Below are 12,768 nucleotides of genomic sequence, written 5' to 3'. Positions count from 1 at the left end.
TCTGAAATTTTTTAGATAATTCCTCGAATTTTAAAGATATATTCAGAATTCCCAACCGAGATATAGATCTTATTCGATATGCTTAGGATTTGGAAATTTTAAATAGAGCAACGGAAGATGTCAAATATTCTAGGGATAGGCATAATATCCACAAGATTTGCTCAAGATTCCAATTTTCCAATTTAAGCAAAAATCCTTACGGATAATGTCAAGTAATCCGGACAAATTCAAACAAGATAACTTTGATATCTAAGAGTAGAATTTTACCTTATCTTGCGAATTGGAATTTCTGAATTCAAACCTTGCTCGAAAATTGCGCACCAAGCTCGGATGATTTGGCTTGATCTAGAGAATTCCGCACGTGTTAAGGACTTCGGCAAAGACAATTTTGTCTTTTGTCAAGTGTGGGCATGCTTGAGTGGAATTCTCCAAAAAATCTGCACACGTCCCACCAGTGTAGTGATCTACCTTTGCTTGCTTTCCCTTCACAAGTGCACTCCCTCCTCTGGAAATCTAATGACCAAATCTGGAAAAATAATAATAATATGATAGCATTGACCTGCACACTTGGGAATCACAAAGAATTACGAAGAGAAAATAAATCATGGGCTCGTGCATGGATCTTTTGTCTCGCGGACACTTGCTTTGGTGGTTTTCAAGAATGATCAATCACGGCATGGACCTAGTAAACAACAACCGGCCTTGTTCTTTGGGCACAGTGCAGGCATGATTTGGCTGCATAACAGCCCAGATCGCTGCACACTCGGCAACAAAGATTCATCAAGAAAATCATAGAAGTATCGTCGGTTGCTGATAGTTGGGCTCGAGACAAAATGGCACAGAAGCAGGTTCGTCAGGGAAAATTAGGTGCTGCATGATAACACTTCTTTTTTTGGATTTCTCTGCCAGAAGTCAATCTGGCAGTCCGTTTGGTAAAAACTTTGCCGAAGTAGAAATCCGTTTGGTAAAAAAATTGACTTACGGCAAGATTTTTAACTTCCAGCAAGATTTTTGGCCAACTTTGAGAAGCAATTTTTTTTTACTTCTCCACCTTAGAATTACTTCTTTGATCACGCCGACCACCGCCGGTCGCCGCGGTCGCCCGCCGCCGGGTCTCCGCCGCCGGCCGCCGGTCAGAAGTAAAAATTTGTTTCAGTTATCAAACGCATTTCTCTATCAGAAATCAACTTATGAAGTAGAAATAGAAAAAACTACTTTTGCTAAAAAGCAGAAGCTGAAAAATTCACTTCTTGCCAGAATGACTTCTGGAACAGAGAAGTGTTATCATGCAGAGCCTTAACAGCGGACTCTAGTTGATGGGCAATCATACTAAGCTGTGTATGCGTATCTAGGCAGGGCTCAAACAACGTTGATGCTGGACCTTCATTGGATGTTCTTCGGAGTTGCAGACTTCAAGCGATGGAGAAGAAGGCTTTGGTCTTCCTTTTATTTTTTTATTCTTTTCTCCCTAGTAAATGGACGTGAGGTGACTTAATGACCTTGAATCATGAATTATCCTTTCCTGGACATTGCAAATAAAGAGCAAAAGGAGAGTCTTTCTGAGTGGGCTTGCACAACAAATAATCAAAACAGAAGGGAAAAAGAAATCGAGGAAAGAAAAACTTCTCTTCCCATCGTCATCCTTGCGCTCTCATGGTGAAGTCTCTCTTGGACGTTTCTGTGATGGACTTGTATCGACCAATCGGAGAAAGGAAGACCTCTCTCTCTCTCTTAGAATCCTATCTCTCGTGTGTGTATTTTCTGAATCTTTCTGAACGTGATTGATGTCGAGCTCCCTCCTCCGTAGACGTCTTCTTTGGCTTCCTCCTCTGTGCGGTTTCCACCAAGAAGAAAAGAGACCATGATTCTCTCTCTGGCCGTATGTGTATAATGTTTTTTCCCCCCCAACCCTAGGCATAATACTTGTATTTATAGATAAAAGTGTTCCAAATCAAGTGCCTAAAGTTTCTTAATTTTTGTAAAATAAACCCGGGCTCAAGATATAACTTAAATTAAGTCCCCAAGGGTGTAATTGCACAAATTGATCCTTGAATGAGCTGAAAATTTTGGCCTAGCCATATAGATGGGCTAGTCGATTTTTCATGTCAATTGTGAGCTTAATTAGGCTTTTTCCAAATAAACGGCATTTTAAATAAAGCCTTTTTCCTAAAATATAAGCTCCAAAATAATTTTAAATTTTCGGCACATATGTCCATGAATTGCTAAAAAATTTGCCCATCGGTTTAAGTCCAAATCGCCTGACAAATTAAGCTCGATCTTACACCATCGATCCAGATAAATGCTGATGCAATGCATGAATGAAAAATGACTTAATTATTTTTGTCTAGAACTAAAAGATTAGCTCTAATTTTCTATGCAAAAATGATTGAAAAGTTTAGTCAAAATTTAGGTGTCAACACCACAATACTACTCTAGTTCACTCGAAATCCAAAAAGGGTAGCTGACGAAGAGGCCATACCGGTAGCTCCAAGGCCCGAAGGCCTCATATCGCGCAACATCCGATGGAGCTTGATAGACTGAGTTGGTGAAAGACGATGACAAGTACCAATTTGTGACAATTAGCTACTGCATATGAAGTCTTGGAGATTCATTTGGACTAGGAGGAGGAGGGGGCAGAGGATTCCAGAGAATAGGAGAAAGAGGTAGGAGAGCGTGTGGACAGGATCTGCAGAAAAGTCAAACGGAGCGAGTGGCCTGAATTGATCCCAACTCCTATCACTGTCTTGTGGGCCAGTTCATCAACTTCGAAGCACATGCCCAGCGAGGCCGAAAGTGGCACCAATGTCCCACGCGGGAACTTTGTCCTGGAAAGTCTTGGGGAACAAACCACGAAACTTCCAAGTCAACGGGACCTCTCAATTGCAATTGGGTTGTCTTTAAATGTGGAAATTGATGATCCACCACAAACCATGAAACTTCTGAGTCAAAGGGACCTCTAAATTACACTTAGGATCAAACCTCCCGTCATACAAATCCTGCTAAGCAGCGCAAATTAAGTATAGATCTTTCCTGTTTCTTTTCTTTCAATATACGAAATTGTAGTGCTTAGAAAATAAATTAATTATTCCCATTGCATCGCGCATTTCCCTTGGAATTCTTATCCCATATTGGAGCTCCTGCTCCCTTTAATGTAGAATAAAAGTCCAATCGTCGTGCCAAACACGTAGAACATTGTATATGAAGAGCATTGTTACCATAGACGAACCAGGCGAAAGACGGTGGGCCTATAACGACCATGTCCGACAAGAGCGTGCGCGGGTTCTGACGGCAAAATGTAATGGGAGTGTTGCGACTCATGCGGGTGTCGAAGGGGGTAGGAATGAATCGAATCTCACGTCGCCTGAGCGTGGTGAGGTGAATTGCTATATATGGGATGTCACTTGTCCTTAACTTGCAACTGTTGGGAAACGCGTAACATGCATAGGTAAATAAAACATATAAAATACGTAGCGAAAATAAATTAAAAACCTATACACGTATCTCCGGAGGTATAGTTCGTACGTTTCAATCGAAAAACATGTGCAACGAAAGGATTTAACGGATTATGTCTTAAAGCGTGCTTGAAAAGAAACAGGTTTAGATGTTCTTCGATCCGAGCCCCACAAGTGTCGGGCCTCTAGTTCGGACACACCACCAATCGTAATGTCAAACGGAAAGATGAACTTGCGAAAATCACCACCTTAATTGTGCTAGCAATCCCGTGAAAATCACTCTTCGCATTCTTGAATTTTGGTCACTAGAAAAGGAGCATGAGTGTCGAGAGAAATTTTTTTTTTTTTTTTGGTTTTTCTCAAAGTCACACGTCCCTCGCTCAAAAATTTGCAGTCGCTCTATATGGAGAAAACTGTTTTTCTCACTCATTGGGCGTCGCACACTTGCACGATCAGCAACCGTTTGCTAATCGTGCGAGAGTGCCGCACGATCAGCAACCACTTGCTGATCGTGCAAGTGCGCTGCACGGTCAACAAACGCTTGTTGACCGTGCAGAACACGCACGACTTAATGCACACGGTCTGACCGTGTGCATTAACCTTCTAAATATTTTTTTTTTTAAGAAAAGAAAAACACATGGTCAGCACAACGTGTGCTGACCATGTCCGTTGCACGCACATCAATATGTGCGTGCAACACAATTATAGAAATATATATATGTATAAAAAAAATTATATCTACATATAATTTAATAAAAACATAATAGTACGATCACACGAGTGCATTTTGAATACATCAATATATGTCCTCTTAGAGCGTGCGTGTGCATCATATGTACGTGCTCCTATGACCAAAAAATAAAATAAAATTAAATCTCATTTAATCTAATTTCAGTCCGACTAATTCGATAATCGTGATTGCAAACATATTTGCAATTTCATATTTCACATTCAACGTCATCCCGAATTGGTTATCATCACCGAGCTAGAATAAGACATGCACTAACATATTAGAACATCCAAGAAAATTGATTGTCCCGATCAATCTTCGGGTCCTACAAGCCATGAGTGACATCTAGCAATATGTCATGACTACCCAGACAGTGTAAATGCTTTAAGAACATAATGAACCCGTCGGCTTTGGCTACAGTATAATTCAATCCCTCTGTCTTACTATATCCCGATCGAACAAAAATCATGAAATATTGTCAAGTCACCAATTCGATCATATGCACAAATCTAATCGACATGCATTTATATGGGACATGAACATTTCATTCTCGATTACAACCTCGGCCGAGGATTTCAATACATTGTCATAATTAAATCGCATAGGACATCATACCTTGCATGTAACAAGGAGACAAATTTCATTTTGCGCACACGTGTGACTTCGTATGTGCATGAACTATGACCATCAAGTACAGAGACGAATCAATGAGCCGCCAATATGCGCACTTGTGAACCATAGCCATCCAACATACAAGTCAACACCGTGCCTCAAGTCTAAGCATTATTTACACAAGACCAAAACATAAACGATTAGACATTGACCACGCTAAAAGCTTCCATGTCACTAATCGTTCAATACATATCACGTTCGGTGAACTTGTCCGGTATAAGCACTCGTGTTCTAACTTGGGCATCGCAATACCCAAATTCCCTTAAGTATCTAATACTTAATAGAGAAATTAAGAACACACCGGTCTCAACAGGATCTTTGATATCCATTCAATGATCCATCGACCGGGAACAATTTAAAAATTCAGTCTAACTGTGAACCCGTCACACATATTCTCAACATCTCAAGAATAGATCCAGCCACAATCGATCTTATGGAATTTATTCATATAAGTAAATAATTAGACAAATGAATAAATACGTCTTTGCCATTAATTAAATAATAAATTGAAAATACAATTGAAATCCCTAACATGTAACTATTACATAGTCGCTTTAGGGCATATCTCTAACGGCAACGAGGTCTTTTTCGGGCCAAAACCCGGAAGAACAAAACCGTGCGGGCTTCAGCCCAAAGCGGACATTATCGATGCGAGCGGGACTCGTGCGCCAAATGTACATGGAAGTACCGAAGCTCGAAATCCATATGATGTCGGTATTTGGGTTTATGATCGCACGTGCGATCTTAGGAATTCTCCTCCCAAGTCAGCCTTCCTCGCTCAACTCACAAGACACTTAGAGAGATAAGCTCTGAAAATTATATTATTTGTGAGATGAGATGATACAAATGAGGGGGAAGAGGTCATTTTATATTAGGGGTGAGCGGTTCCCGGTCCAATCCGATTCCCATAAAAAATCGGGAACTGGACCAATGGTCCCAGTTCCCACTTTTCGGAACCGCGGACATGACCGACCACCCTCGGAATTGGGATTCGGATCGGACTTTCGGTTCGGTCTAGTTCTCGAGCGATTCCAAGGGTTTCCGGTCCGCGATTCCGAAAAGTGGATGCACACTTCGTAATTCTTCAATCAATCATACACAAGTAAACATACAGTCTCCAAGTAAACTCTATTACAAATTTACAACCTACACGTTCACTATTCAATGACTCTAGATGCAAACATCCATTGGATGCAAACCAAACATCATTAAACACACTTAATTTTCAGATTCATTGAGAAAAATGGTTGCTGCATAGCTCTTATTAGGTTTGTTTTAAAAAAAAAAGACTGGTCCGGTCCCAGCAATCCGATCCGATTCCGGGCCTTGGAATCGAGAACCAAACCGCTCGATCATCTGTTCTAATTTTAGGAACCGGGAACTGGACCGGATCCCTCTAAAATGGGGAACCGGACCATCGGTCCCGATCCGGTCCGGGCTGTTCCGGTCCGAGCGGTCTTTTTTGCTCACCCCTACCTTATATACAAATTCTCGTACAATGATAGCCGTAAATTCTTTCTTGATCTAACAGTAGAGATTGCATCTCTCCAATTTCTATCTACTCATGATAAATACAGAGATGAAAAATTCCCGTAACGTCCGCTCCTGAATCATTCTAGAATTCTCAAGAGATCACTAGAGTATTCCTTTTCGAAAGACCATGGTCCATCATGCCAGAAAACCTCGAGGATGACTCAATTCTCGCGGACCGTGTCGTAAGGGCTAAAGAAGATTCAAGTCTTTTAATAGTCTCCTTACATAGAAAAGCTTGACGAGATATTTATAGCAAAGTGCTTTTTATATACTATTCACATCACTTGAAAAAGGAGAAAAAGAAAAACTTTCGGTTGTTGTCGTGTTGTCAACCACCGGGTGAACTGGTGAAGCGAAACACTTTCAACATTAATTTGCGAGAGGATGGTCATCTTCCTCAGCAAGACAGGAACGAGGAAAAATGCGAGACCACCGCCACCTTCTCTGCATTCTCTCTCCTTCTCTCTCCCTCTTCTTCTTCTTCGCCTCCTCCTTCTTCTCCTTGAGCTTCCATGGCGTCCTCTCCAATTTCTCGGCCATTTGCGACCCCGACTCACCCTCGTTCCGGTGCGGCCACGTCCAAATCCGATATCCATTCTGGAACGTCAGCGACGACGCTCCCGTGCACTGCGGCTACCCGGGCCTCGGCATCGCTTGCCCGTATGGTTCCCCTCACCCAATCCTCTCTCTTCAGGGCGACAACTACTTCGTCACTGACATCAACTATGACAACGAAACCCTGACTCTCGTCGATGTCGACATTGCCATCGCCAGCCAGGAATGCCCCAGGGCCAGCCACAACCTCACGCTCGGCTCGCTCCCGCTCGCCTACAACTCCGCCAACGTCAACCTCACCTTCCTCTTCAACTGCACAACTCCGGTGGTGGGCATCCATGCCGACTCCGTGGCCATCATCAGTGCCAACTTCGTGGCCATCGGTTGCTTGCGATCCGGTGATAATCAGTCGTACGTGTTCGTGAACAAGAGCCCGGAGGAGGTTGCGGCGTTAGACAAGGGGCTGGACTGCGAGGATACGGAGGTGGCGCCGGTGAAGCGGACGAACGTGACGGCGGGGAACGTGGTGGAGGAGTTTGCCGGGGCGATGAACGAGGGGTTTGTGCTGGACTGGGAGAAGGCGAAGGAGTGTGGCGAGTGCGAGCACTCCGGCGGGCGGTGCGCGGTCAACGAGAAGGAGCAGCTCCTGTGCTACTGCGACGACGAGAGTATCCACAACGACGGTTCGTTTTGCGAAAGTAAGGAACCACGTATGAGCAAGGAACCAGGTTTGTGTCCGTTCATTTTCTCCATTATCTTGGCAAAAGGATTCTGCATTTTGTTCGCCAGTCGCCGTGATTGCCATTTCAATGCTCGTTCCTTTTCAGTTGCGTGTGCTTGGATTCCTGCATAATTTGATGTTTAGCAGCTCTTTGAATTAGAAAAGTATACCCTTGGTTGGTCAATTTATCAATCAATCATCTTGTATGAAAGAAAAAAAAAAAAAAATTAAAAAATTCTCGAAATTTTAAGAAAAATTAAAAAAATTATGCTTGTCAATAACGTCGTGCCACCAAAGACAGCCAGTGTTCATGTCAAGAATTTCTTAAGAAGCACCGACATGTCGAGGAGGTCGCCGAGTCGGTGTTGGACACGTATCGGGCATCCGACACATGGTCAACACCAGCGATACACGAGCCGGTGAGGAAGTTGAAGAGGTCTGGGAGGAGGAGGGCCTCTGCTCCGGCCATAAGAGAGATGATGGAGAGAGAGCGTGAGAGATGAGGAGTAAAACGGAGATGGTGAAGGGGAAGCGGAGAAGAACCGGCGGATCCTGGCAGACGCGAGGCAAATCAAGGGGCGACCATCGCAACTTCCTGCTCCTCCTTCCTCGACAGCTTTCACCGGCGCGTGTAGCCATGTGAAGATCTTGGTTTCTCCGAGAGAAAAAATTAAAGCGAAGAGTCACCACAGGTCCACAGACCCAGAGAGAGAGAGAGAGAGAATACAATGTGGGGGAAGAAGAAGACGCGACTGAGAGAGAGTATGAAGTGAAGTGATGGAGGAGGAGGACGACCAAATAGAGAGGTTGGGACTATGCCAAGATTGGGGAAATATCTCCTAGATCATGTCTAGGCACACATTATTCCTTTTTCTTTATTATTTGTTTTGTTTTATGATGCTGGCTTTTGGGTCAAAAATTACGGGAGTGCCCATAGACAGTTTCTTTTTTTTATTATTATAAAAGCTCTTTTTATAATTTTGATTATATCTATTTAATATATAACGTGTCTTAACGTGTCAGAATTCTCTATTTTCTAAAAATGACTTCTCGGTATATCGTGTCGTGCCGTGTCACATATCGCGTGTCGTGTCGGTGCTACTTAGGCGATTTCCCACTCAAATTGACTAGATGGACTACATGAAAAGGTTCAAGACTCAACTTGCACAATTGAAAGGTTTGAACATAATTGACACCAATGAAATAGATTTATGAATTTTTTGGTACTTTTCCCAATGATAATTATTCAAGTCATCATATAAAATATTTGTCACAAATCATGATATAATAATTTCATCAAATAATGATGGGCACGTTAACATTAGTTTTTGCCTTTTCTAAAGCCAATGGATAAAAAATGAACATGTTGATGCATTATTTTTTAAAATCCAACTCAACATATTATTATTCAAGTCATCACATAACGTTTGATTTGTCTTTTGCATAAACTAAGGACTACGTTGAACATTTGTTAATAATTCAGGGATCACATTGGACAAATTAAAAATCTAGAGACGATGGCCCTGTTTGGTTCGGCATTAGAAATGAGTATTGGAACTCTAAAATTCCTTAACCAAATGCAATTGGTGTTTGATTCATTTTTTGACTCACTTTGGAGAGATACAATTGCATTTCAAATGTTCTCCAAAGTCTTTTAACCCAAAGTACCTAGTACTTTGGGCTAAATGACTTTTGCGAAATGTAACTAATTTTTTTTCGTTTAAATTTGTCACCTTAGCTTGCCGCCACCCGTCGCCGCCACTGCCGCCCACCGCCACCAGCCACCTGCCACCGCCCATCGTTGCCGACCGCCGCGGACTGCCGTCCATCACCTCCGACCACCGCAGATCGCCGTCCATCACCTCCAACCACCGCCCGTCGCAGCCAACCGCTGACGACCGCCAACTGTCACCAACAAGCGCCGCTCGTATGTTGTTACCTGCCGCCGCCACCGCTCGCCAACCGTTGCCGCCACCGCCGTTGTCGACGCCACCGCCGCCGCCGTCGCTATCTCCACCTCCGCCGTCGCGGTCTCCGCCGCCGTCACCGTCTTCGCCACCCGCCACCCTCTACCACCCCCCACTGATCACCGGCGCTCGCCGATTGTTGCCCGCCCTTGCCGCCGGTCACCCTCCACCATCGCTTTGGTCACCGGAGATCGCTATCACCAACGACAACCAACCCCCACCACTGCCAACCGCCACTTTTTTTTCAAAAGGTAAAAATACTTTACAAAGTTCATTTTTCATCAAACAGCATTTACGTTAAAGTTGTTTTCCAACGTGTTTTTAAAATACACTTTACCAAACACTACATGCATTTTAAAAAAGGCCTTTAACTCAAAGGTATTTGCATTTTCTCAAAGTCTATTGGCCAAATGCTAAACCAAACAGACCCGATATTGCACATTGAGCTAAAGTCATTTGTGTCATTCTCCCTCCATTTTGCAAATGTTGGGCTAAAACTACTGGTTTTTTTCTTGGGATTTTATCATCAACACAACCAAGTGAAAAGGAAAACTCCTACTCCCCAAGTGGTACTAAAATCTGATCATTCGGTGCTGTGGATAATGTCCTAAGCTTTTCCAGTTTCTTCGCCTTTGCTTAGATCGTAGACTCGCTTACTGCTGCAAGCGAAAGCTCTCCGATCTCTTGGGTTCCAAGATATCTCATCGGAACCTCATAGATGTTGATGTTCGTGTGCCTGGAGAAAGAAGAGTAATGAAAATGACAACGTTTCTATCTTTCTGCAATAGTTTGCTAGTTATTAATTGGGTATTCATGATTCCAGAAGCTTGAAAATTCATGCCTGCACATGAGCTGCCCTCTTCTTTCATCCGTGGAATGACTTCTAAACAAGCCTATATGCCTGCTTAGAAGCCAAAAGAGTTGAGACAAGTCTAGAACAGACCGCCAGTTCGATTAGCGACACAGAAAGTTTTATCTGTCTCCGCCTCTGATACCACATCGTTGATCATATTGCTTTGCAGTTTGCTACCTTTATACCAGCAAGAAATTTTTTTTTCTTAGGTCTTCCTGTTCACATCTACACTCGTTAGTCACACAGATCCATTTGCATGTGTTTCCGGTTCCTTTCGGTAATCTTTTCGCAGGATGGTGGTGCTTTTTCTTTCTTGAAACTGGGCTATAATCTCATGGTGTGCGCTCATCTTTATAACTTTTAGACACTTTGAAGTGATCTGTTTGACACGTTTTTCTCTTTTGATGACTACTGTCTCAGGAAACAAGAAGATTGGTCTCAAAGTTGGAATAGGTAATTGTTTCAAAACTCTCTCTTCCACTTCTCTACATTCTCCCCTGCAATTTTGTGCGACTTCTTGACAGTAAGCTTGCATCGTTGCTCAATGGAATCAATATTTCCAAAATATCCTAGAAGCCTTGAAGAAGTGATGAAGTGAGACGGTTGTTCAAAATTATTCTTCATTTTTTTCAGGTGTGGTTGCATTGGTAGCTGCAATTGGGGTCATCCTTATCTTGCGGCTTCTCTGCTGGTACAAACCAATGACCAGAATACTCATGCCTATGACAAAGCAGAGGAGCAAACACTTCGACGGCGAAATGAAAATCGAGGGACTTGTCTCTTCGAGAAGATACACCTACAAAGACATCAAGAGGATGACCAACTCTTTCAAAGAAAAGTTAGGCCAGGGAGGCTATGGCTGCGTGTACAAAGGCAAGCTTCAAGATGGTCAATTAGTGGCGGTGAAGCTTCTAAAGAAGCTGAAAGGCGATGCAGAAGAATTTTTCAATGAAGTTGCAAGCATAAGCAAGACTTCTCATGTCAATGTTGTCAGCCTCCTAGGGTTCTGTTTTGAAGGAAGCAAAAGAGCTTTGGTTTATGAGTTCATGCCCAATGGATCGCTCGAAAAGTTCATATTTAACAGGAGTGACACTTTGGAGGTAGGTCGACAATTGACTTGGGAGACATTGTACCAGGTTTCGCTCGGCATAGCTTACGGGCTAGAGTACTTGCATAGAGGATGCAACACGAGGATCTTGCACTTCGACATAAAACCTCACAACATTCTTCTCGATGCAAACTATTGTCCCAAGATTTCCGACTTTGGTCTTGCCAAAATATGCCCTAGAGAAGAGAGCATCGTGTCAATGCTTGGTGCACGGGGCACCCCTGGATATATTGCTCCAGAGCTAATCATGAGGAACATCGGCGGGGTTTCTCACAAATCGGATGTCTACAGCTACGGCATGATGGTTCTAGAGATGGTCGGCAAGAGGAAAAATATCGAAGCCGCGGTAGATCATACCAGTGAAATATACTTCCCTCATTGGGTCCACCGGCGTTTGGAGCTTCAAGAAGAGCTTGGGCTGCATGGAATCACGAATGAGGATGACGAAGGAATAGCAAAGAAGATGATTGTAATAGGCTTATGGTGCATTCAAATCGATCCGAGAGCTCGACCATCTATGACCCAAGCTATAGAGATGCTAAAGGGAAGTGTTGAGGCGTTGCAAATTCCTCCCAAACCATCCTTGTCGTCTCCTTCAAGATCAATCGCGGCTTGTCCACGTGAACTTTCGTCTCTACAAGAAAGTAATGACTCGAGTTGGGGTTATTCAAGATCAATCTTACGAAACCAACATAGCCTGTAAAAGAGTACTTAAAAAAACAACTGTTTACGTATTACTGATTGTTGAGATTTTCACAAAATTTATTATTGCTTATTCTAGAGAACTATTGCTACAACTATGCTTAATCAAGGATCTTGAGGTACTCATTAACCGTACATGCTCCTAAACATATTCCTCATACATCGTTTTATAGCATTCTCCCGCGCTAACTTTGAGCGCAATTTTTGTTTTTGAAAAGGGAATATGTAATAAGCAAATCTCAAGCCAAAGAAACTTTTTTATGCTCCACCGTTATCTTGATCTTCGAAGTGCGTTTAAATAATCTCATTGTTATTCATGATTTTCAGTCATTCACAATGCGGCAAAAACAAAAGTCATTCTTGCCGGCCTAATACCCTAAAAAAAAACCTCCAATTTTAGGTCTAGTCTCACTTTTATCCTAAACTTTTTTTGTCCCATAAAAAGTTCCCAACTTTAGATCGAGTCCCAATTCTA

The 12,768-nt window shown here is 42.8% G+C and overlaps 2 protein-coding genes across 2 annotated transcripts; both read left to right on the top strand.

Annotated features, from left to right (window-relative positions):
- Nucleotides 1–833: 833 nt before the first annotated feature.
- On the top strand, nt 834–11,085 carry LOC115741274. The gene is made up of 3 exons (XM_048280623.1): nt 834–848; nt 7,082–7,640; nt 10,904–11,085. Exons 1-3 carry the CDS (start codon nt 834–836, stop codon nt 11,002–11,004), a joined length of 675 nt encoding a protein of 224 aa, XP_048136580.1. The 3' UTR covers nt 11,005–11,085.
- A 99-nt stretch (nt 11,086–11,184) lies between these two features.
- On the top strand, nt 11,185–12,294 carry LOC115733889 (PR5-like receptor kinase). Its single transcript, XM_030664499.2, has one exon. It carries the CDS (start codon nt 11,185–11,187, stop codon nt 12,292–12,294), a length of 1,110 nt encoding a protein of 369 aa, XP_030520359.2.
- The last annotated feature ends 474 nt before the right edge of the window (nt 12,295–12,768 follow it).

Source organism: Rhodamnia argentea, chromosome 6, assembly GCF_020921035.1.
Source record: "Rhodamnia argentea isolate NSW1041297 chromosome 6, ASM2092103v1, whole genome shotgun sequence".
Classification (NCBI taxonomy): Eukaryota; Viridiplantae; Streptophyta; class Magnoliopsida; order Myrtales; family Myrtaceae; genus Rhodamnia; species Rhodamnia argentea.
Note: the sequence above shows the minus strand (reverse complement) of the source record. Positions and strands in the feature narration are given on the sequence as shown.

What these genes read in the sequence shown, in the direction of transcription:
- LOC115741274 (XM_048280623.1), top strand. An exon ending in CGACGGTTCGTTTTGCGAAA is followed by an intron (nt 7,641 to 10,903) that starts GTAAGGAACCAC and finishes CTACTGTCTCAG; the next exon opens with GAAACAAGAAGATTGGTCTC.
- LOC115733889 (XM_030664499.2), top strand. Translation starts at nt 11,185, where the DNA reads ATGACCAGAATACTCATGCCTATGACAAAGCAGAGGAGCAAACACTTC.